The sequence below is a fragment of the Acinonyx jubatus genome, chromosome B2, assembly GCF_027475565.1.
Source record: "Acinonyx jubatus isolate Ajub_Pintada_27869175 chromosome B2, VMU_Ajub_asm_v1.0, whole genome shotgun sequence".
Taxonomy (NCBI): domain Eukaryota; kingdom Metazoa; phylum Chordata; class Mammalia; order Carnivora; family Felidae; genus Acinonyx; species Acinonyx jubatus.
In genome coordinates this window covers 78756360-78783021 of record NC_069385.1, presented here as the reverse complement: position 1 = coordinate 78783021, position 26662 = coordinate 78756360, and the positions used below count along the sequence as shown (strand labels likewise).

The window sequence follows — 26662 nt, the reverse complement described above, 5'->3', positions numbered from 1 at the left end:
AATCTACTAGACCCATGTTTGTGTGGACTCGAGATCATGGAATTATACAAAGAGAGAACCTAAAATTTAAGCATAGGTAGCAAAACTTAAGAAGAAGATGGCATGTTGTATGAATGTCCTTTCTTCTAGGTATCTGTAGTATCTGTAGCAGTAAGTTTATCTGAAATGTTTATTGAACTTTACTCTGTTATTTAAGGTTTAGAAAGAAGTAATTCAGATAGTATTTCCTTTTTTTCTGACCTAGTCAAAGCTTGTTGGGCACTGAAGAACTTTCAGAGTAGGGATAGTTATTTCCTTCTTATGAAATCAAAGCCACTGGCTACCTACCAGAACATTTATTCAGCTTGATTGACAGCACTTTGATGAAGCCTCCTCCCTGCAGCTCTGCTTAAGCTTAGAAACTATGGTGTCATTAGATGCAAGCTGCCTTTGAGGGTTAGGAATTGCAACTGGTCTTAGATTTTATTTATCATCTGGATAAAGATTTCAAATTTTCATGTGTTTCAGGGCTATCCATTCTATGTACGACCTGACCTGCAGTAACTGAGGTCCCTCCAAGATCTCAATTTAAAGCATCTCCAACTCAGACTTCCACCTTGACCTCCCCAGCTCACTGCTTCTAGTACCTGTAATTCAATAACCCTTTGACCTTATTTATTCTTAAAAGCCCTGCATTCTACCACCTTGTCACTTTATCTCACTTTCTTGATGACCTTTCTTCCCTTTATACCTAGTTTAAATTCCATGTCATTATTTGCTTGACAAAATCCAATTGTAGCTAACTCCTCAATTATCTATCTATCTATTTAAATTTTAGTTAACATACAGTGTGATATTGGGTTCAGGGGTAGAATTCAGTGATTCATCACTTACATACAACACTCAGTGCTTATCCCATCAAGTGCCTCCTTAATACCCATCATACATCTAGCCCCTCCCCCATCCACCTCCCTCCAACAAGCCATAGTTCGTTCTCTAATTGTTAAGAGTCTCCTGTGTTAAGAGTCTTCTCTTCCCCTCACCTTCCCATGTGTTCATCTGCTTTGTTTTTAAATCCCACATATGAGTGAAATCATGTGATATCTGTCTTTCTCTGATTGACTTATTTTCCTTAACATAATACATTCTAGCTCCTTCCATATCATGGCAAATAGCAAGATTTCATTCTATTTGGTGGCTGAGTAATATTCCATTGAATGTATATACCACATTTTTATCCATTCATCAGTTGATGGACACTTGGGCTCTCTCCATAGTTTGGCTGTTGTTGATAATGCTGCTGAAACATTGGGGTGCATGTATCCCTTCAAATCTGTATTTTTGTATCCTTGGGGTAAATACCTTAAAGTGCAATTGCTGGATTTTAGGGTAGCTCTATTTTTTGAGGAACCTCCATACTGTTCTTCAGAGTGGCTGTACCAGTTTGCATTCCCACCAGCAGTGCAAGAGGGTTCCCCTTTGTCCACGTCCTCGCCAACACCTGTTGTTTCTTGTGTTGTTAATTTTAGCCATTCTGACAGGTGTGAGGTGGTATCTCATTGTGGTTGATTTGTCTGTCCCTAATGATGAGTGATGTTGAGCATCTTTTCATGTGTCTGTTAACCATCTGGATGTCTTCTTTGGAAAAGTGTCAGTTCATGTCTTCTGCCCATTTCTTAACTGGGTTGTTTGTTTTTTGGGTGTTGAATATAAAATTCATGTGGAGAAATATAAAATCCATATAAAATCCATATAAAATCCATATAAAATCAATGTGGAGAAATCTGTTGCATCTTTATCCACCAATAATGAAGCGGAAGAAAAAGAATCAAGGAATTGATCCCACTTGCAATAACACCAAAAACCGTAAGATACCTAGGAATAAACCTAACTGAAGAGGTAAAAGGTCTGTATTCTGAAAACTATAGAACACTTATGAAAGAAAATTGAAGAGAATAAAAAGAAATGAAAGAGCATGGATTGGAAGAACAAACATTGTTAAAATGTCTATGCTACCCAAAGCCTTCTACATATTCAATCTACATAGCAATCCCTATCAAAATACCACTAGCATTTTTCACAGAGCTAGAACAAATAGTCCTAAAATTTGTATGGAACCACAAAGGACCCCAAATAGCTGAAGTAATCCTGAGAAAGAAAAACAAAACTGAAGACATTACGATTCTAGATTTTAAGCTATATTACAAAGCTGTAGTCATCAAGACAGTGGAATGAAATAGAAAACCCAGAAAAGGACCCACAATTATATGGCCAACTAATCTTTGACAAAGCAGATAAGAATATCCAATGGAAAAAAGACAGTCTCTTCAAATGGTGTTGGGAAAACTGGATGGCAACATGCAGAAGAATGAAACTGGACCACTTTCTTAGACCATACACAAAAATAAATCCAAAATGGATGAAAGACCTGAATATGAGAAAGGAAACCATCAAAATCCTGGAGGAGAACACAGGCAGCAACTTCTTTGACCTAGGCAAAGCAAGTTCTTACTAAAGATGTCTCCAGAGGCAAGGGAAACAAAAGCAAAAGGAACTATTGGGACCTCATCAAGATAAAAAAACTTCTGCACAGGGAAGGAAACAATCAACAAAACTAAAAGGCAACCAACAGAATGGGAGAGAATATTTGCAAATTACATGTCTGATAAAGGGTTAGTATTCCAAAATCTATAAACCCTCAATCTTAAACAGAATGTTGCTGGGGGAAAAAGTCCTCTTGTAGCTGATGTCACTTTTAGTTACAGACTAGTACTCTCCAGGGGATACTTACACTACCTCCCATTGTGCTGCATGTTCTTGGTCCATTCACTCCTCCATTTTCCCAGATGACTATTTCCTACCTTTCTCTCCTCAACACTGCCTCCCCATCCTTACTCTTTACTAATAATATAGTTTCATATTTTGCCAAGAAGGTAGATGCAATGAAGAGAGAACTTTGACAAGCTCTTACCCCAAGGTTCATGTACCTATGTCAGTGCCCATACACTTTCCTCTTGCACCCTGACTGAATGCAGGGGTTCCTGTTAACTTCTCCATACTAGACCCCTTCCTTCCCATCAGAGACATAGTTCCAGTTGTTCTTCTGTGTCTCCATTTCATTAATTTTCTCAACTATTTCTTCCTTTCTTATTGATCATTTTTATCTGCCTGCAAATATACTTTTATTTTTTTGTCTTACAAAAAATTCCCTTTATTGATACCATATTTTTGTGCCGCTAGTTATGACTCCTTTTTTTTTTTCTTTACAGCAAAATTTCTCCAAATAATGATCATTGCTCATTGTCTCCAATCTCTCTTCTCCTGCTCCCTCTGGATGTAGGTTTTTATTTTCTCTGTGCCTCCTACTTTGCACATACTGCTAATGTCAATATCATACAATTCTCAGCCCTCATTTCACATTGAATTGGTAACAAACAGCACAAGTTGATTACTCTCACTTCTTAGGAGAGGCTTCTAGCCAGCATATTCTCTTAGTTTTCCTCTAAACTGTGGCTATTTTTTCTTTTCAATTTTGATTATATTAGTTCCCACCTCTTGTCTTTTTAACACTGGATCTTTCCTCTATGTACTCATTTAAATTTGCTTGGCAGTCTCATCCAGTCCTGTGTTTTTAGTGCTATCTTTATGCTGAAGACTTTCAACTCCTGTATCCAACAGTCTATTTGCTAGCTTTGCCTTAACATCTGAGGGCATCTTAAATTTAACATCTCCAGAACTGAACTCCTGATATCTCATCCCAACATACTTCATAGTTTGCCCTTTCTTAGTTAAGGGCAACTCTCTCCTTCAGGTTGCTTGACCTGGGCCAAAAGCCTTTAAATCATCCTTGGCATTTTTCTCTGACTCATACTCTACATCCATTTCATCAACAAATCCTTTTGATTCTATCTTTAGACTATATACAGTCTCATACCTTTTCTGCAATTATGTGTCATCATCTCCCAACTGGAATTATTGCAGTATCCTGTAATCAGACTTGCTGTGTCCCTCTTGCCTTGTTAGAAGCTATTCACCAAATACCAGCTAAAGAGATGGAATGCAGTTGAGAGAATGGCATGATTTTGCTCAGTGGCTTCCTGTCTCCCTCATCTACTTGTTGATTCACTCACTGTCCTAGTAAAAGAGGGCTTACAGTGATCAACAAGGCCCTGTTTGCCCTGTGCCACCTCCCATCCCAACCTCTCTACTCTTCAGCTTCATCTCTTACCAGTATTTCTCTTACTCCAGATCAGGAACTCTGGACTTCTTACCTTTCTGCTGATGTAATAAAAATGTTCATACCCCAGGACCTTTGCATTTGCTAATCTCTCTGCCCAGAACATTTTATTCCCTCAAGTATATGCACAGTACACTTTCTCAATTCCTTCAGCTCTTCCTGTATATGTCACCTCTCAGTGGGGCCTCCCTGATCCTCCTATTTAAAATCACAGTAGTCCTGCCTCCTACTTCTAATTACCTATTCCCTGCTTTACTGTTCTCATCTAATACACTATATATTTTACTCATTTATTTTGTTTTTGTCTGTTTCCTCTGACTAGAATGTAAGTTACACAAGGATAGGGTTGTTCTATTTTGTTTGTTTATTCTCTGTATCTAGAATAGAGTCCCTACAATATTCAATACTTATAAATGTTTCAATAAGTATGTTAATTATTTTAATCTTTTTAGTATCATGATTCTTCCATTACAGAGAAGAAATTGGACCACAGAGAGTTTAGTAATTGGTGGAGATAGAACTGAAAACCAGATCTGTCTTGGCTCATGGTGCAATACCTGTATGTATTAATTTACCCATTGGGATACTGTGTGTATGAACCTTTTATCAGGTTAATTGCATTATCCCATAGAGGAAGTCATCAGTATTGTGCATTTTACGTGTGTTCTGTGCTCTTACCCTCAATCATTACCTTTCTGGGAGAAAATAGGAACAGATTTTAGTTCACGTCATTGTAGCTGTTGTTAAATTAAGCTGTTTCCTCAGACCAAGCATGTTTTTGAGTAATGGTTCTGAGAAACTCAACTTTGCCACCTTCTAGCAGAAAAAAAAAAAGGCTATATTTGCTGAGATGAAAAATACCTGAATCCAGGGAACTTGAAGCAGCAGGGAATAAATAAGAACACTGCATCTGGTTAAGGTGGCTCAGTTATTCCAGGGATATGGATTCCACTGGAGGCACCTGGAATCTTTGTTCATTTTCTACTAATGAATTGTTCTTAGTTCAATGGAATTACAGATTTTCAGAAATGATCAAGCTTTTCTCAGTCAAATAGGGAACTGATGAGCGATAGAGGTCACAATTTCAGAAGATAGTCACAGATTGTGATGAGTATGAATCATGCTTTGAAGTCTCTGCAGCTGCTTTCAGAGTGCAAACTACAGGATGTGTCTGCCTGGCGTTTTCCAACACCTGCCCTCTTCATGGTTCATATTCAGAAGGCATGATTGAGCTGAGAGTGAATTCTGTGCACCAGGAAGAACTGGTATCCCTCGATTACAGAACTGAAATATGAATCCCTTATCTGTCCACAAACTTTGGGTTACCTGGCCAGACTCATCATTACTTGTGTCCACCCAGCTCCCTGAAATGAGGATTTTTCATGAAATGCTGATATTGGCCAAGAGGTAGTGAAATTTCAAAGGAGAATTGAACACTAGCAACATGTACCTTGTGGTTTCAATGGAAAGCCTGAAGTGTTTATCAAGCTTTTTAATTTGAAGAGTCTCAAACTCCAAACTCTGTATTCTCCTTAGTGGGTAGAGCAAATCTCTGCTCACCTCTTTGCACTTCCAGCTGTTATCTGCTGGACTCTTGGAGTCTTCTGCAGCCATAGAGGTCAGCCAAAGATTTGAGCGGAGTTTATGTGCAGACTTTGGGGTGCTCCTATGTAGTGTTCTTCTTGTAGGGGCTTAGTCCCTCAATGTTCTGCCAGTGGTGGCCCTGGACCCAGTTCTCAGATATCTCGAGATAATAAAGACTGAGTCTGTCTTGTCTGAATCCTGGTAGTCCCCTGTCACAGAGAATGGGGAATCTCCTCAGGGGACAAGCCTTATAAATGTTGTTTGTCCACTGCTCTTCCTTTCTTTCAAAAGTTAAGCCCTCTTTGGTGTAGGCCTGCTTTTTGGCTCTCCAATGCCTTTAAGTAGTTATTTGTTATATGTTGTCCAGAGTTTATACTATATGTGGGAGGATTAGTCTGAAAAAAGCTACTCTAGGGGCACCTGGGTGGCTCAGTTGGTTAAGTGTCTGACTCTTGGTTTCAGCTCAGGTCATGATCTCACGGTTCGTGGGTTCAAGCCCTGCATTGGGCTCGGCAGTTTGGAACCTGCTCAGGATTCTCTCTTTCCCTGTCTCTCTGTCCCTCCCCCACTTGAGTGCATTCTCTCTCTCTCTCTCTCTCTCTCTCAAAATAAATAAATAAACTTAAAAAAAGCTACTCTACCATTATTGAATTCAGAACCTCAATGAGTTGATACATAGTTTTTATCATTCATTTCAAAATACTTTATAATTTCCTTATAATTTCTTCTTTGAGCCACAAATACTTACACATATTTAAACTTTTTTTCTAACACAGGATTTTCTATTTCTTTCTGTTATTGACTTCCAGTTTAATGTCATCATGCTCAGGGAACACACCCTGTATGATTTTCTTCCTTCAAAGTTTCTTGAGGTTGGATTTATAGCCCAGTTTATGGTCAATGAATGTCAGTGTTCTGCTCACTCAGAAAGGGTTTGTATTCTTGGCTGTCAGGTGCAGTGTCCTGTTCATGTCAGGTCGTATTTGCTAAGTGTATTCAAATCTTACCTAGTCCTGCCTTATATTTTGGTAAGCTTTTTCTGTCCGTTACTGAGATGGATACAGTACTATCTCCAGCCATAGTGGGAATTTATCTATTTTTCCTTTTCATTCTGTTAGTTTTCCCTATTTATTTGGAGCCCATGTTGTTTCATGAGTATAACTTTAGAATTACATCCTCCTTGTGACTTGACCCCTTTAATAGTATGAATTTTTTGGCTTTATCTCTGGTAATGCCTTTTCCCTTTAAGACTACTTTGTGATTCCTGTGGTGACACCAACTTGTTTGGTTAGGATATTTATTGTTTGTTTTCTTTCTTCCTTTTTACTTAGGACTTTTCTGTTACCTTTATTGTTTCAGTGTTTTCTTTTAAGTACTTGGGTTTTGCTTCCTTTTGTCCCAAAGTGACAACCTTTCTTTCAAGTGAAACACTAAGATTACTTATGGTTAATATAATTATGTTTTCATTTAAACTAGCCATCATGCTAGTTCTTTTCTCTCTTTTCTTTTTTTTCTTTCTTTCTAACTTTTTTTAATATTTATTTATTTTTGAGAGAGACAAAGCATGAGCAGTGGAGGGGCAGAGAGAGACAGAGACATAGAATCTGAAGCAGGCTCCACGCTCCAAACTGTCAGCGCAGGGCCCGATGTGGGGCTTAAACCCACAGACCACGAGATCATGACCTGAGCCAAAGTCGGATGCTTAACTGACTGATCCACCCAGGCATCTCTCTCCTTCCTTCCTTCCTTCCTTCCTTCCTTCCTTCCTTCCTTCCCTCCCTCCCTCCCTCCCTCCCTCCCTCCCTCCCTCTTTCTTTCTTTCCCTCCCTCCCTCTTTCTTTCTTTCTTTCTTTCTTTCTTTCTTTCTTTCTTTCTTTCTTTCTTTCTTTCTTTCTTAGAAGGTGCAAGTGAGCAAGGGGCAGACAGAGAGAGAGAGAGAGAAAGAGAGAGAGGGAGAGAGAAGTGGGGTGCACCTGATACAGTGTGGCTAGTGTTTTTACCCTAGGTGGGGCTTGGGCTCATGCAATGGGAGGCTTGAGCTCACAAAGTGTGAGATCATGACCTGAGCCAAAGTCAGAAAGTCAGATGCCTAACGACAGAGTCATCCAGGCACCTGGTAGTTATTTTCTACTTCCTTCACCTATTCTACGCTTTTTTTCTCCATCACCATTTACTCCCTGAATTTTCACTTGTATTGTATATTACATTACTCTCATTTGTCGTACTCTTTTCATTAGGAAAAGATAGAGTTTTCAACACCCCATTGTGTGAACAAGGAATCGTTGGATTTGGAATTGGGATTGCAGTCACTGGGGCTACCGCCATTGCGGAAATTCAGTTTGCAGATTACATTTTCCCTGCTTTTGATCAGGTGGGAGGATTTCATTTTACTATAATTGAACATTTCCTAGACAGAGTTCGGGGAAGTATTGAAGTTTTGCCTCCACTTTCCCACCTCTGATCTTGGGAATTTTTTTGTTGTTGCTGTCTTAGAGCTAATGTGTTACAAGTTATTTTGTTATGGGCATATATTTAAAGATCTGATAAAATGGTTAAGGATATGGATGGGAATAAAGGACTCCTCATGACCCATCCTTCCTCTCTTCCCCCCTCAGATTGTTAATGAAGCTGCCAAGTACCGCTATCGCTCTGGAGATCTTTTTAATTGTGGAAGCCTCACCATCCGGGCCCCTTGGGGCTGCGTCGGCCATGGGGCTCTTTATCATTCTCAGAGTCCTGAAGCCTTTTTTGCTCACTGCCCAGGAATCAAGGTATCCTCATTTGTGTGCTACATTTGATCTCTGTTGGATAGTTCCATTTTGGTTCATTCCGTTAACTAATGTGCTTATCTAGAGGAAAGCAAACAGGATTTATGGAATTTATGTGAATTTTTGTTTTATTTTTAGAGAGTATTTATTTTAGATCAGCTATCCAATTCCCAGGTTTATGGAATATTCTTATTGAAGTAGCACTGGCTTAACCCTGACATTAATTTCACAGACTTCAAAGAATAAGACCATGAACATAGTTGGTTTATCCTCCCTCTCTTTCAAAGCTCTGTTTCTTTCTAATGGGCCTTTCTCACTTAAGTGATTCTGGGTTAATTTTAATAAATCTGTTTAGTGCATGCATATTTGCCTGAAAGTCAGAGGGATAGGACTTTTGCTTCATTCTAAGACAAAACCTTTATTATCCAGATGTGTTTTCCAGTCCAGGTAAGGTAATACTTGATCAAACAAGGTTGAAGCATCTCTCTCTTCTTTTCTTTAAGTTTATTTTTATTTATTTTGAGAGAGATAGAAAGAGCAAGTGGGGGAGGGGCAGAGAGAGAGGGAGATAGAATACCGAGCAGGCTTTATGCGCTGACAGCCCAGAGCCCAATGTGGGGGTCGAACTCACAAATCGTGAATACATGACCTGAGCCACCCAGGTGCCCCAGTATGTCGTAATTTTTTCCATGATCTTTTCGATTTCTGTTTTTAAGAGCTTTCCAGGGAATCATGATAGAAACTCCTATGTCTACCTAGGGCTGTGTGTGAATTTGATAACATGAATTGGTTGTAAACATGTGTCTGTTTTATTTTTATTTTTTCTACCAGAGCAAAGTCATAAAGGTTTTTTTTTGTTTTTGTTTTTTCAATTGAGTAGAGGTTGCATAATTTTTCAATGTAAGCTAGAAGTGGTAGGTTGGGACAGAAGCCACATTTGAAGTAACAGGTATTTTTGTGCTCGAGCTGAACATTCATTCACATTTATAGTTTAAACGCTTACCCAGCATTTTTAAGAATAGATTTTTGTTTCTCGATCCCTACTTTCTTTGCTTCCCTCTTTTCTCTTTTCTTTTTAATACCAAATGAAAACAGTACAAAATGCTAAAAACACATGAAGAAAGCAGACGAAGAGAAACTAAAGTAGGAACATAAAGACATTGTGTATTATGGTAAGCAATGTGTTCTGTTTTACAGAAAATAGTGAGATTTGTGCTCTCTTTTAAAATGTTTATTTATTTTTTTGAGAGAGAGAGAGAGAGGGAGAGAGACAGAATCCCAAGCAGGCTCCACACTGTCAGCGCAGAGCCCAACATGGGGCTTCATCTCACAAACTGTGAGATCATTGAGCCACCGAGGTGCCCCTGTGCTAGTTTTTCAAATCAGAATCCTTCTATTGAAAATAGTGTAAAATTGATTCTGAAAGCCAAATGTAGTTTGTTTCAAGGAATCTTAATTGAGTCTTTGAGATAAATTCAGATTTCTTTTAATAACTCTTCCTCTGTAACACTGGTATTTATGCAGTTATTGAACAGTCATTAAAAACTAGACGTAAGTTTGTGATTGGGGACAAAGTGGTGTAGTAAGACCTCAGGCTCTGGTTTCAAAACTGTGGGAGGATCCCTGGGGTAGCAAAGAGTGTAACTTTGGGCAGATTATTTGGTCTTTCTTTTAATCCTTTGTCTCTCTCTTTCTAAACTGAGGAAAATAATAGCAGCCTCCTCATGGGTTGCTATGAACAGTAGTATCCACATGGAGTGGTTGGCCCATTTAACACATGTGCTACCTGCTGGTATCATCTTCTTCCTTGTCAAAGTCCTTCTCAAGAAGATCCTGGAGCCCTTTCCTCTCGACTGGAAGTGGGCAGTATCCATACTTTTCTTTCAGCTTTGCAATGTAACTGGACATTCTATTGCCCAGATCATAAAGTTCAGTGGATTATTTTCCACTTAGGAAATGAAGACCCTATTATTCATGGGAAAGGAGGAGATTTTCATATATTAAAATTAGAGAAGAGTTACACTTGAAAGTATCAGCAGAGTATTAGAAGATACTGACTACTTTGTTTTTTGCAGATTCCTTTTATTATGTGTCTGCAAGTTTAGCTTTTTAAAAAAACTTTTTTTTTAGTATTTATTTTTGAGAGAGAGAGAGAGACAGAGCCTGAGCCAGGGAGGGGCAGAGAGAGAGGGAGATTCAGAATCTAAAGCAGGCTTCAGGCTCTGAGCTGTCAGCACAGAGCCCAGCACAGGGCTCCAGCTCATGAACTGTGAGATCATGACCTGAGCCCAAATTCGGATGCTTAACCGACTGAGCCACCCAGGTGCCCTGCAAGTTTAGATTTTTAAGAGAAGAACAATATCTTAGTTACCAGAATATGGTGAACATCTGATAAATACTCGTTTAACAGGTGGAATTTTTTGAGGGTGGGACAACATGTAAAATTTATAATAAGTGGGAATTAGGCTAAAAATACAAGATTTCTATAATTAGTAACAATTAGTTGCCGAAATATCAACCCTTTATAAGTGAGTTTACTGGGCTACATTTTGTACTGAAATTGTCTTTAAAAAATCTGTTTTTGCAGGTGGTTGTACCCAGAAGCCCTTTCCAGGCCAAAGGACTTCTTTTGTCATGCATAGAGGATAAAAATCCTTGTATATTTTTTGAACCTAAAATACTTTACAGGGCAGCAGGTAAAGGTTTCCTTTATTTGATAGTTGTGAATATCTTTATGTATTTTGTTTTACATAGCTCAAAAAAATTATAACTTTTTTATAAGCTTGATTTATATTTTCCTTATTTATAGAAGGTTCTGATTGCTCTCTTCTATACTTAGTTTGTCTTTCACTGTATATTTTATTTTAACTTTAGGGAAAATCCACCTAGCTGTTTTATGTTTTGATTGTGGAAACAAAGAATCAATGTGAAATGTTACTAAGAATATAGGGACTTATTTAGGTACATAGTAGATGCCTAGTAAATGTAGATTGAATGGAAAAGTGAATGAGCTCATTGTGCCAAATAATATCTAATGTCTTTCCAGCTAAAGTGTCTTTATAGGTCTTTATCTAAATCAGAATACATTTGGTAGTGAAAGGGGCACTGTTAATGCTGTGACATCAGGTCAACACTGGAATGACTGTCTAAGGCAAACTGAGATGTTCAGTTACATTTCCTTAAGTTCAAAATCATAATCCTGTAACCACTCATCTGTCAGCTATAATGGAAATTACTTGTCAGCTATAATGGAAATTTTAAATATCAAACTATTCTGTCTAAAGTATATATTTTAAACCTAACTGTAAGCAAATGACAAAGACCCAGTTACCAGCTTTACTTTTTTAAACCTGACCTTAAGCAAATGACAAAGAGGTATATTTTATTTTGAATTCAAAGGACATTGCTTTGGCAAATATTTCTTTTTCTTGAATAGTTAGGCCTAACATTTTTTATCGTGATATGATTTGCATACAATAAAGTACACAGATATTAAGTGTTCAGTTTGGTAGATTTTTTGACATTCTTAGAAATCCAGGTAAAGACTGTGAAAACAAAATCTAGAACAGTTTCATTACTCTAGGAAGCTCCTTCTGCCTCTTCCTTGCCAATCTATTCTCTTTGCACCAAACTTAGCCAGTTGCTGATTCTGTCCCCAGAGATAAGTTACACGTTTTGAGGGCTCATGTAAATGAGTCATACCATGTGTGTGTGTGTGTGTGTATATATATATATATATGTATATATATATATATATATACTATTTTGTTTTTGCCTTCTTTGCTCAACCTAATGTTTTGAGGTTCATTCATGTTATTGCTTGTGTCATCAGTTTATGTCTTTTTCCTTGCTGAGTAGCATTTCTGTTGTATGTATGTATGAATGTAATCACGATTTATCTATTCTCCTGTTGATGAACAAATGTCCATCACTGTTTTTAGTTTTTGCCTATTTTGTACAAAGCTGCTAGGGACATTCTTACACAGGTGCTTTATGAACATATTGTTTCCTTTCTTTTGGGTAATACACCAGGAATGAATTGGTGTGTCACAAGGTAGATGTAGATTTAACTTTGTAAGAATCTATTGAAGAGTTTTTCAAAGTGGTCATGTCATTTTATACTTTCACTGGAAATGTTTCAGAGTTCCAGTGCTCTTAAGGTAAACATATTTTAAATGGAATCTTTTCATTTTTTAGGAACTCTGTTGTGATCTATATCTCATTATGGAATTAAAAATAGCATAAGAATTTAAAGTCTTGAGGTAGATAGGAAAACACTGATGGCATCACACTGAATAACTCTTTGATTGCTGATTACTGTAGATACTCTATGGGTATTATACTTGTAAGGCCAACCAACTGTTCAAGCCAATCAACGAATGCAGATTTTTTCAGTACATATTTAATGATTGGAGTGAATAAGAAACTTGGAAAAGTAATATTCATTTTGCTGCAAACTTTGAAACCAAGATTCGTAAGGGAAATGTTTAATGTGACAGGATTCCAGCTAAGAGAAAGAGCTTGAGAAATTTTTTTATAGCCTGGGCCCTAGGAGGGATTATGAAAGACCCTGAGGAGGAATGGGGCTCAAAAGTTTTTCAGAAGTTTCCCAGTGATTGATTATGTGCCATTTCAAGGACTTGAACTCTGAATCTTTTCTTGACCTCTAGGGGCTCAGTAAACAGAAAAACACCAGTTCTTTCACAGCTACAGAACTTCTCTGCAGAAAAGAGTAGGCGAGGAAAAAAGCTAGCCATCAAAATCTTTATATGGATGTTCTCTAGAGTTGATCCTTGGGTCAGCAGCGTAAGCATTCTGGGAGCTTATTAGAAATGCAAGTAATAAAATTAATGTCTCTGTAAAAATTTCACGCATCAACAGAAAGTGAAAGTTCCTTTTCCCTACCCCTAACACCTTTTCTCAGACATTTTTGTGTGCATTTTTATTTTCATGCATATATGAATTTATAGAACACATTTACATATAAACAGTTATATAAGATCATACTATAGACATTGTTCTGTAACTTACTTTTTGAGTCTTTTTCCATGTGTTTACATTTATACAAATCTGTGAATGTATAGAGCATATATAAACATATAATAAAAATAACATATTATAACTATTCTGTAATTTGCTTTACTTACCAATATGGTAATTTATTTTTGATATATTTCAATGTATACAATTTCAATGATTTAGCTGATTTTTAGTTCATAAATTATGGCACACTCAGAGGAATTTTATTCTTTCTCCTATTATGGAACTTTGAGTTATTTGTAAATTGTGCTTATTCTAAACAATGTTGAAGTAAACATCTCTGTTTTATTTATATGCATATATGTTTTATACACACAAACACACACACATGCACATGCATGGAAGGAAGAAATTATAAGCCTATGTTCTTTATTGTTTAAATTATAAAACCTATGTTTCTTAATTCCATTCTTGTTTTTGAAAAGTCTCATATATTCATTGATTAAGCCCTGAGTAATAAATGATTAAAGCCAGACACTGTACGTCTCTAAATGCATTGGAAAAACTAGAAGGATAACGTATATTGACACAGGTCCTGTGGGGAGACAAACAGTTTACCTGTTTATGGCCTGAAAGCTAAGAATGAAAGCTGGAAATGTTTGCTAGGACATTTAACTTGAGAATACTAAGAATAAAAGTCTTGCATTTTTATTCTCTTGTATATCAGAATTTTGCTTGTTCTTGTATTTTTTTTAAGACATCTTTTTTTCTGTATTCTGTCATCATGAAAAATGTTAGTCTTCTTTGTTAGAAGTTCATCTTGAAATAACTGATCTCAACAGTTTGTTACCCTCTTGGAAATGTCATCATAATATCTGTGCCCACACACTAGATGTCATTGAGAGCAGCGTATAACCTGTTATTTCTAAATTATAGTTTTAGTTTTTAGTCTTTTAATTATATTTTTAGTTTTAAAGTCTTTGTTTAAGTAAGCAGAAAACATTAAAGCATTCTGTTTCTGCTTTTTGCATCTTCAGTGTAATGATTCTTCTTTTCCAAGAACATGTTATCTCTATTTATTCTAACTTTTGTGTCCACTGATAAATTGTGTAGATATTTTAATTAGGTTTGACACCTTTGTTGTTAGAGTTATTTTGAGATGCTTAGGGTCTTTTTTGCCTGTATGGTTGGGATATTTTTTTCCATTACATATTTCCAATAGGTTTTTATCACTGGTATATAGAAAAGGTATTGATTTTGTAGGTTAGTACTCCTTTTGGAGACCATTCCCAATTCCCTGGTAATATTTTAGTTAAGTATCTTAGACTTTCTAGGTGGAAAACCTTATCTTCTATAGCTAATGATAGTTATAACTCTTTTTTTTAATGAGACATGTATTTTTGTTGTTGTTGTCATTGTTATCATTACTATTATTATAAAGATGTCTTTTCCCTTTTTAACAGGGGCCTTAGTCAGTACTCGTTATCAAGTTAAGGAAATATCTCTTTGTTTTTAACTTAAAGTTCCCTTCTTCCCACGTCTCCCAAGGTGTTGAATTTTTTTTAAGGTTATTTATTTATTTTGAGAGAGAGAGAAAGAAAGTGAGTGGGGGAGGGGCAGAGAGGGAGAGAGGGAATCCCAAGCAGGCTCCACGCTGACAGTGCAGAGCCCTACATGGGACTCAATCTCCTGAACCCTGAGCGAAAATCAAGAATTGGACGTTCTACCGACAGGGCCATCTAGGTGCCCCTCCAAGGTGTTGAATTTTACCAAATTCTTTCTAGATATCTGATGAGATGATTATCTGGTTTCTCTTCTTTGATCTCTTGATGAGGGTATATTTCATTAACCTATTTTCTGATGTTTCAATTCTTGTATTCCTTGGATAAATTCTACTTTATCAATGCATTGCTCTTTCAGCATATTGCTGGATTCAATTGAAGATTTTTTAAAAAGAGCTTTATGTTCATATGTAAAATTGGACCATAGTTTTCTCTATTTACATGTATGAATATAAGCATATATTTATGTGTCAAATTGGTCTATAGTTCATCATTCATTCAGAATCAGAAGTTACCCAAGTCTGGTTTCAGAATCAAAGTTGTTCCAGTCTTACAGGATGAACTGACATGCCTGCTTTTTCTGTGCTCCAGACTGGACTGAATAACTAGGAATGATCTGTTCTATAAGGTTTAATATAATTTGCTTGTAAAACTATCTGGTTCTTGCGAGTTTGGGGACATATCTTTGACTTTCTTTTGAGTATCTTTTATGGTTGTTGGACTACTACTTATTCTTGAGTAAATGTTGGTCATTTATATCTTTGTATAATGTATTTATTCCTTGGATTTTTAAACTTAGTAGTATAAAACTTTTCTTTCCTAGTATCATTTGATTAAATATATTAATGCATGTAAATTATTTATCATGCTTATCTGATAATTAATACTTGATAAATGTCGTGTACTAAAAGATGTTTCTGTATTATTTAAAAATCTTCAATGATTTGTTTTAATATTAACGATCTTAAGCATAAACTTTATGCAGCCTGTTGAGCCATGAGCACAACTCAGAGTGTTTGAATTAAGGAGAGAGAGAAAGGTAAAGATTTCAGAGAGCTTTAGCAGGAGAGGCCAGCCAACGTTCAGCCAGTTTCAGGAATAGCTGGTCCAAAATGGTTTTGTGAAGAGGGAGAGATTGATCTTGTGGTTTAGGATCTGTTGGTTGGGCAATTCAGTTTTCGCAAGAAGTGGGGAAGAATAATTTCTGGGTCGGCGGTCATATCATGGCCACTCTAGGACATTTTTAATCCTTCAGGGACTCTTACAGATTATTTAGGATTATTTACGACATATGCTAGCTAGTTGGATGTGCATTGTATCATGTTAAATAAACCAGTCTTCTACTTTTGATTATAGGCAGTTCTTAATATGTTTCTCAAAATGTGTGCAAAGGCAGATGTCTAAAAGTAAAATATGGACTTAACGTGTGATAAACAGTGTTCTTTATGAAGAAAGTTAAAATATAAAATTTCCATTTAAACCTTACCATGTGAACATAGTTGTCAATGACATAGCATACAGACAGTAATATTAACAAGCCAAAACTGAACTGTTGATTAGCAGATGGGGTGTTTTTAGTTGATATTTTCATAGCTGATCTAAAGAATTTCAAATTAGGAATACAAGGCACACAAAAAGCTCTTTAGGCGTTTTCATGTTTAATGTATGTGAGTGTGCATTGAACAAAAAGTTAAAGATGTATAAATTACTTATACTTACAAGTTAGATAGTAAGCACTAAATTTTTAAGACCACTAGGGTTATATTTAGTAATTTTCACATACTTTTCACAGATAGAAATAAAGTGGTCAGGCTTATAAAAATTGCAGCTGGAAAAAGTTTTTTAATAAATTGAATATTTATTAATTTTATCAATACTTTGTAGCATCCGTCAGTGTTGTATTTGAATTTATGGATTCTACCTAATTTATCTTTTCTATCTCTAGCATTGAATATAACTCGGGATTATGAAGTGACTATTAAGTAAATGATATTTGACTTAAGCCACTAGACTACAAATCGTAGTTTCTGGCTGTGTAAGTATGCCTGGAGTCCTTCATAATTAGGTAGTTTTAATCCATAATTTGATATGAGGGGATTTATATGAAAGAAAAAGAAAGATATGAAGGAGTGACACACAGCACAACACGCAGAGACCAACGAAGGGTGATATGTATGTGGAGAGTTTAAAGAATATTTGCTTTGTTGAATATAAGGCCCATTTAATGTCTAAAAATTTAATTTGAGAAAATGAGGGTGAATTGCTAGAGGTCAATGAGAAATCTAGATTTAAATCTTGATTGGTTTCAGGGAAAATAACATTTATTTATTTATTTATTTATTTATTTATTTATTTATTTAAGTGTTTATTTATTTATTTTGAGAAAGAGAGCAAGCACGAGTTGGGGAGGGGCAGAGAGAGGAAGAGAGAGAATCCTAAGCAGGTTCTGCCCTGGCAGTGCAGAGCCCAACATGGGGCTCAGACTCACAAACCACGAGATCATGACCTGAGCCAAAATCCAGTGGGATGCTTAAACATCTGAGCCACCCAGGCGCCCCAGCAATAATTTATTAAGATTATGTTTTCAGGGTGCCTGGGCGGCTCAGTTGGTTGAGTGTATGACTCTTGGTTTTGGCTCAGGTCATGATCTCACCATTGTAGGATTGAGCCCCAGAATCTAAAGCAGGCTCTGCACTGTCAGTGCAGCTCTAAACTCACTCGCAGAGCAGATCTAACTATTTGTGAGATCACATGACCTGAGTCAAAGTCAGGTGCTTAAGGGACTGAGCCACCCAGGCGTCTCCAGAGTCTCCACTTATTGTTGTCTCCTTAGTCTCCTTTGTTTTGGGATAGACCATTCCTTTGTCTTTTTTGTCAGTTATGACCTTCACATTTGGTAGAATGTCCTTCAACCAGTTTGTCTGATGTTTCTTCATGATTAAGTTCAGGTTATGTAGATATTTGGGCAAGGATACCCCTGAAGTGATGCTGTGCCCTTCTCAGAGCATCACGTTGTGATAACACATGATGGTGTTCTCAGCTTGCTTGTTTTGACTTTTCTGTTATTTGTATATACTACCCTACTGCTTAGAATGCCAACCTTTTGCTTTTGTGCATCTGATTATATTCATTCTTCAGGATCTATCTTTTTTTGTGGTTTTCTCTATTTGCTCTAGTTCATCTGCTTTCTCACTTTTCTGCAATCCTTTTACTCTAGTTCTCCGTAAGACCTTGACATGCTTATGGTGTGAAGACCTATGTTATCATGTGACTGTGATCTTCAATCACTGTCCCTTCTAAGAGACTTCTCTGGCTTACTCCCTTGATATTGAGACTCACTGTATCAGTCTATGCTGTCCACACATGCTCCCAATAATCACCACTGGTTAAAATAGTATGAAAAGTTTAGTACTTAATTATTCTTTATTAAAAGTTAATTTTGCCTTTTAATTAGATAGTAATATTATGACAACTATTATTAGGACAGCTCATATTGACTAATATTGGTAACAGTATATTGATTTGGTCTTACTCATATAGACTGTTAATCTTTAGATTTTCAGTATTTTGAGGTGAAGAGATGATGGGAAAATTGGGGAATAATTTAAAAGTAATTACTACAATTACTATAATTACTATAGTAATTACTATAATTACTACAATTATACCAAAAAAATTCACTTAGTTTTCTTGTTCATGTATTTTCTTATCTTTAACATCAGTGTTAGGAGGAGTTGTTGGTATGGAAGTGAAAACTGTTAAAAGTGTGATCATAATTAGTAGCCTCACCTGAAAGATTATTTGGAAAAATAATAATTATAATACAGAGATACTGGTTGATGGTTAAATATCAGTTTTATACAGCAAATGATAATAGTAGTAAGAATAACCGTTCCTAGAATGAAAAGTTTATAGTTTTAATGACTATAACAATGGCATTGAATTATTTCAAATGTAAAACTGGCTTCTTCCTAAGAACTGAAAGGATGACCACAGTGATTAACTTAATATGTCCTCATTCTGTCCTTATGACACGGTCGACAGACAAATGCTGCTTTCCACAGTTTACAGATGGGATACTGGGGCATAAAAGTACTACAATGCTTTGTAAGAGATCACCAATTTAGTTAGATGCACAGACAGGGTTGGGAATTGGGTTCTTGGTTGGGTGAATTTTCCCACCCTCTCCCATTAGACTGTAAATTCTGACAAATTCGGTAGACTTTCTCAGGTATGAAGATTTCCAATATGTTGTTAGTAATCAGGCAGCATTGAAGTAACGTTTTAGAAATATACTCTATTTCTTTTTAAGAAGAACATTTATGTTTTATCACTGCATCATGTATAATGCAACATGAATAAAGCCCTACTGACTTTCACATTTGTGAGGAAACTAGCATTACTGCAGATTAGTGCCAGGGCAGAGAAATGACCCTATTATCTCTGTAATGGTAATATTGTGCCTCACAGGGAAACTTGCATCATTAAGAGTGAGTTATTATTTCTTGCAGACACTTTCTGCATGTGTTGTTAATATATGAAGCCAGAAGGAATTGAAAAGGTTTTCCTGGGGACTTTGGTATATAATTTAAAGCTTTCCCCTTTAGCTGAAACAGCACATAAATGTGTGTTGACTGGTGTTTGTAGATGCGCACACACACACACACACACACACACACACACAACTTCACACCTCCATTTCTTTGTACACATCTTTGCTTTCTACATAGAATTCCCTCTGTATTTTCCCATCATCTCCAAGACCCCTGTCAATTGTGCCCTCCATGGTGGTACCGCTTCTTTGATCCTTACAACCAGGTTGTTGCTTCCCTCTGTATTCCTAGAACAATTTATCCCTACCACTGTCTCATGTTTTTGTTTGCTGATTGTGTCTTCCCATCTTTATACCTCCCAGTTGAGTATGTGCTTGTCAAAGACAGGGACTGCCTCTTTTAATTTCATATTCCAGTATGCTGTGTGATACCTGTATATATTGGCTATACAATAACTATTAAATGAATAAAGATATATAATACATAGTATATACATTTATATACAGCCTTATTTTAAAAATGTGTTTAAGATGACAAAACAAATTACAAGAAAATTAGAAGGAAAAAAGTAGGAGGATGAGGAAAAAAAATTGGGGTGGGCATGAGCTAATTCATGCCATGAGTCTGTAAGTATATATGTAATGTGACTGTAAGTGCATTTGCAATTACAAAGGAAACGTATATATGGAATTTACAATGTATGTTTTAAAAATCTGATATTTGAGCAAAAAACTGCATTTTTTAATTTTGGTTTTAGAGTTCTTATTTTTCTGGGTCACACATTTTTGTTAATATATATCTGATATTGAAGGGTTTGTCTGGAATATTCATTAGTGCTACGATTTGAATGTAATCAACATTTGGTGAAATGGAATGGTCTCATTTAGTCCCACTGCTATGAAAACAGGATTCTGTAATATGACTGTATAGGGGCTCTTCAGTTCTTGAAGTTTTCTCCTGTAACTCCTCTTACCTGTTCTCTTTCAAAAATCACATAGTCATGGGGTAGGAATGCAAGAATGCTATTTGTAATAATAACCTTCTCTTGGAGTAAGGATCTTTTACATTGGGGTAGCTAAGGTACTTATGAGTTACGGCTTACCCTCTAAGTGACCTGTGTGCCACGTTTAAATAAACAAACATATTAAAATTGTATTCTTATTCTCCTGCTCTCAGGATTAAATTTATGTGACTCCAGTAGATATTTTGGTTGTTATTAATATGAGACTCTTCTTGAATATAATTCCCTGCACGATTTTGTTGATGGAGAACAATGCCTTGTTTGCCATCTCATTCCTTAATTAAGTGTTAAAGTAATGAGGTCTTATTTTGCTGGGTAATTTATTTAATACAGTGAAGCAGTTAGTCACTCACTGGCAATTTCTCAGAGGAAGTGGGCCAAGATGCTAACCCACTTCTTTTAGTGTGCCAGCCATTAGAATTGTGCGTTCCAGGGATTTGCTAATCAGCTGGCAACTGATATAAAAGGCGGGAAAGACGGGACTCTTGAATGACAGCCACTGACTCACTGAAAAGACAGTGTGTGTACTGGCTTCAAGCCTTGTCTATTGATGCAGATCTTGCTGCCCTAGGAAAGACTACTTGATGATGACAAAGAGCCTATGGTGCTACCTTTCACAAGTTTGCTGGATATCATCAGCAAACTACCATCACTTTGGTTTAGCAACTGAGAACTGCTAAGTAGAATATACTACTCCAGTTGAATGTTTGTCTTCCTTCTGTGTGTTCCTTTATCCAGCCATATATCTGTTGTTTCATCTGTCCATCAAATACTGGATTTAAGCTGTCAATAAATGGGCTGGAATTAACCTCTGAAAGCACTGTTTAGAATTGAGGTTGGCAAACTTTTTCTATAAAGGAAGAGGTAGTAAGAATTTTAGCCAATAGGCCATGCTATCTTTTGTAACTACTCAATTCTGCTGTTGTAGGTTAAAAACAGCGATAGATAATATATAAATGAATGGATGTGGCTGTATTCCAGTAAAATATTGTTTATAAAAATTGACTTGCCTACTCCTGGTGTGGATGGAAGTATCTGGCTCAACATAATTTGTGTGCTACACAAGAACTTTTAAAGAAATGCTTTTAATTCTTATGAGTTTAAAAAAATTTTTTAATGTTTATTTATTTTTGAGAGAGATGGACAGAGCATGAGCAGGGGAGAGGCAGAGAGAGGGGTAGACACAGAATCTGAAGCAGGCTCCAGGCTCTAAGCTGTCAGCACAGAGCCCCATGCAGGGGCTTGAACTCACGAACTGTGAGCCAAAGTTAGATGCTTAACCAACTGAGCCATCCAGGCGTCCCTGCTTATGAGTTTTCTAACACAGCTTGTGTCTCATGTTTGTTAGTTAGCTTAATTGTCATCTGCTTTGAGTAGTTTTGTGGATTTTAGTGTATAGTTTAAATGTATTGGTGATTTTAAAAATATTCATTTCTTTCTCTGGCATTGATTATAGAAATGTTATTGGATTGGAAATATAAAAAAAAGAAAAGAAAAAACTTTCCACATCACTGAGAATAGTACCATTAAATTTGATAGTATGTATGTATGTATGTATTTATTTATTTATTTATTTTTACATTTATTTATTTTTGATAGACAGCGAGAGACAGAGCACAAGTGGGGGAGGGGCAGAGACAGGAGGAGACACAGAATCTGAAGCAGGATCCAGGCCCTGAGCTGTCAGCACAGAGCCCCTAAATTTGGTAGTTTTTTAAAAATCATTTATAAGTAAAATCTATATTTTTGACATGAAAACATGGCCAAGATATGTTGCCATGTGAAAAAATAGTGAGATGATAGAAGACTTCTGAACAGGGTGTACAATGTGATTCTATATGTGGAAAAAAAGATTCACATGTGTTGATAAGTGTGCATACTTGACTATTATAAATATCTGAAAAGACACTGAATCAGTCGTGGTTCTTAACTTTCAAGCCGAGATCAACTCTGGCCAATATAAAAGCAGAAAAGATTTATTGAAGGATAATGGATAGCTGAGATATCTTTGCAGTGCCTAAGAGCCAGGCTTAGAGGCCATATGTCTAAAGCAATACCCAAAATTCCACCGCATAACTGGTTTTGCAAAGATGCCCCAGCACCTATTGGTGGATGTGGAACTGCAGTCTTGAATATTGATACCACTGAATCTGAATGCTGGATCTGCCTCCACTGTTACCTGTACTCTAGGATGAGTTCTGGGTACTTGCTGCTCTTCTGTGTCATCAGCTTCCATTTCAGAGTCTGCCTTTGATTGGCAGAGCCCACATGTTGTGCCCTAGCTGCAAGGGAAGCTGGGAAAGTGCCTATGTGGACCTTACTTCTGTAGTGGACAAAGTGCCTTGCCTCATCAGATGGGGCATTTCCCCAATTTAGGAAGAGGATTAAGAAGCGTGGATGACAGAAAGAATGAAAGCTGTCCCCTGCAGACACCCAGGAGGTTGTTGGTATTGATTACTTCTGGGCAGTGGAGTTGGAAGAACTAACTGGGGCTCAGAGGGAACCTTTTTTTTTTTTTTACTCTTCTTTGCTCTTTGATTAAAAAAAAAAAAAAGATTAAAACAACAATGATGAAAGATTATGGGGAAAGTCAACAAAAGGGAACTATTTTTCCCTACCACTTCTGCTGTTTCACTGCTCTCACATGGAATTCAAGACGGCTTCCTAGCCTAACGGGGCAATTCCATCAACTTCCTACTCAATTTCATTTAAAAATTCACCTCATGATTTCCTCTTGAATTCAGTCAACTCTATATTGCTTGTGTTCGGTTGGGCAGAAATAATCATGAAATAGTTTTCTCTGGGATACCAGTGGCTTATGCTTCCTTTAGCCCGGTAGAGCTGCTTTAGCATATCTCTTCGAGATCTACAGGATTCAGCTCTGAAAATTAGGGTGTTGTCGGCCGCCATAATGGATGAAGTGTTCATAGATGTAAGGCGCAAAAATAAAATATGCTTAAATATTTGGCCCTACTATGTATGTTTCATTTTTCAAACCCCCATAAATTTGCTTCTTGATAGAAAACTTGTCTGAGAACTTATTTCAGTCTGATCAAGTTTTAGCAGACATGTTAACATTTTTTTTTAGAATGGTTTTAGATTTACAGAAAAGGTGTGGAGATAGTACAGGAGAGTTCCCATATACACCACATGTAGTTTTCTGTATTATTAACGTCTCCTATTAGTATGGCATATTTATTACAGTTGACACATATATTGACACATTGTTGACCAAAGCCCTAACTTTAAGTAAGATTTGATTAGTTTTTATCCAAAGTCCTTCTTCTGTTACAGGATAGCTGATATATTTTATACATTTACATTGTACTTTTTCATATGTGTAGTGATGTCATGGAGCCATATAATAAATGCTATTTCTGTTTTAAATAACTTAGGGAATTTGGGGGAAGAGTAAAATAAAGCTTTGCCAAAATGAAATTCTTATATTCTCTTATGCACAAGTGCCACATGAAAAAAAAATAACTTTTTATTTTTTTCCCCCATTACATATTCAGTTGAACAGGTTCCTGTAGAACCATACCACATCCCCCTGTCCCAGGCTGAAGTCATACAGGAAGGGAGTGATGTTACTCTAGTTGCCTGGGGCACTCAGGTCAGTAACATTTATAAGAACCAATAATGTCCATATTGTGCTTGGAAGCTCTCATTTTTAATCCCGATACTATAAAAATTTAAAGTGTTTTTCTTCTGTCTCAAATTTTAGTCTTGCTTGTGCTACATCTGTATTTGGTATTGATTTCTGGTTGAAAGTGAGGTGCCTATTCAGTTATATTAAAATATATATGAATGTGGTAAAACCATTAAAATCTGTTGAGTTTATGCAAATGGATTCATTCAAAACTGTTTCTTTTGAGGCACACATTATACATCACTCACTCTAGCTTCTGCACTTGACCTGGTGTCTTTTACATCACATCTGCTGCCATCTCATGTGATTATGTAGCTGGCCACATGGGACATCTAGTGATCCAGCATCCGAGTTCTATACCTTCCTCTGTTCCAGCGAGCCTCAATTCTGATCTGTCTCCATTTTCCCAGTGCTTGTCATGCGGCCCTGCCTCCAGACTTTGAAACTCGGGACTCTTTGCTCCTCTGGCCATAGACTTCTATCTTTGACTTTTCTCTCTCCTTCTTTTAAAGAAATGGTCCATTTTTCTTTCTTCTGTGTAAAGGAAATACTTATTTTTAGAAAATTTGGTGCAATGTTAAATAACGAAAATAATAGAAATCATTTGTAATACCACAACCTCCTGCTCTCCTCTCCACTTGATGTTTGGCTTGGAGAGCCAGTCCTCCTGGTTTCTTACCTCCAGTGGGAAAATCTTGTATCTGTATCCCTTTCACACAGCATGCATCCATGCCTCTCTTTGTAATAGGGAAGTTAGTGTATTGGATACTATGTCCTATAAATTGCTTTTTCCTCATACCTTCCATGTCTGCTGCCACTCCTTTCTTCTTTCTCTTTGTACTCAAAAGAAGAGGTGTCTGGTTTTTATACCTACCTCTACAAATCTTTCAGATTATATTCTCTTTTACCTTCTCCAGGTCTGTAACTTACCAGCTAGTCCCTTCTCTCTTTTGCATCTTCAGTTTCTTCTTTCCACGTCCCTTTTATTAACAAGGTGTATATTTCTTAGGGGCGCCTGGGTGGCTCAGTCGGTTAAGCGTCCAACTTCGGCTCAGGTCATGATCTCACAGTTCATGAGTTCAAGCCCCTGCATCGGGCTCTGTGCTGACAGCTCGGAACCTGGAGCCTGCTTTGGATTCTGTGTCTCCCTCTCTTTCTGCCCTTCCTCCCCTGCTTGTGCTCTGTCTCTCTCTGTCTCAAAAATAAGTAAACATTGCAAAAAATTTAAAAAGGTGTATATTTCTTCTCTATCTAAAAAATACCTTTTCTCTACCCTGCTTTTCCCTTAAATACCAGTACATCTCCTCCTTTCTTTTATCACTAAACTTGAACAACCATTTTCTACTACCTATATTTAATTCCTTAACTTCCTTATGTTCTTGTACCTATGAGTTCTGTTCCCACTAATTTACTACAATTATTTCTGCTAACATTCCTAATTTTCTAATGATTAAATCCAACCCTTATCCCATATTGCTATGGTGTATGATACTGGCTGCTGTTTTTATGAAACACTTTCTTCTTTAGTTTCTGGGAGATATTGTCTCCTGAGTTTTCTTCGGGTTTTTTGTTGTTGTTGTTGTTGTTGTTTTCTTTCTTTCTTTCTTTCTTTTTTTAAAGTGAGCTCCTCCTTCTCCATTTTCCCCTTAAATGTTGGTCATCTACAGGGTTCCACAGTCTTCCCTTTGCTTCTCCTTCCTCATGCCCTCTCTAGAAACTCAACCTACTCCTGTGACTTTACCTTCTGTATGCTGATATCTTTAGAATCAATGTCTCTATCAATGACTGCTCTCCTTTTCTTTGAGAACATCTTTCCAACCGTTTTCTAGATATCTGTGTTTGATTATTTTGGTAGAATATGGGGTTCCACATGTCTAAGACATTTAATTCTTCATGAAAATCAGTTTCTCTGACTTTAAACAATTTCTATTAATGATATCAGAATTCAGTTAGTTTTTCAGGTCTCAATCTCTGTAGTTATTCTCTGCTGTTTTTATTTCAGGTTCATGTCATGCGAGAGGTGGCTTCCATGGCTCAAGAAAAGCTTGGAGTGTCTTGTGAAGTCATTGATCTGAAGACCATACTACCTTGGGACATGGATACAGTTTGCAAGGTATGAACATAGTTTGATAGAGTGTCATTTCCTTAAACTCTTGGGGAATATTTACTGGCAGTTTGCAAAGAATTGTTTTGAAATTTTGAGCTTCATGAGCACTTTCACCTGATTGAAAACTTTAAAAATTTACACCATGACAGAAGCATGTGGTGTATAATCAGTTTAATGCTCAAGGAAACCAATCACTTGACAGTTTTTCCCTTCCATAGTTCT

General features: G+C 36.7%; 1 protein-coding gene across 3 annotated transcripts in view; it reads left to right on the top strand.

Moving 5' to 3' along the window:
- BCKDHB (branched chain keto acid dehydrogenase E1 subunit beta) overlaps nucleotides 1–26662 on the top strand; it is a 202955-nt gene that overhangs the window by 39917 nt on the left and 136376 nt on the right. For all 3 annotated transcript variants that reach the window (XR_003419503.2, XM_015074001.3, XM_015074000.3), the window contains exons 4-8: nucleotides 8038–8171; nucleotides 8416–8571; nucleotides 11156–11264; nucleotides 24200–24297; nucleotides 26336–26446. Coding sequence is in view for 2 of the 3 variants with exons in the window: in XM_015074001.3 (XP_014929487.1) it covers nucleotides 8038–8171; nucleotides 8416–8571; nucleotides 11156–11264; nucleotides 24200–24297; nucleotides 26336–26446 (608 nt within the window). In the remaining variant the exon portion in view is untranslated. The remainder of the gene's footprint in view (nucleotides 1–8037; nucleotides 8172–8415; nucleotides 8572–11155; nucleotides 11265–24199; nucleotides 24298–26335; nucleotides 26447–26662) is intronic.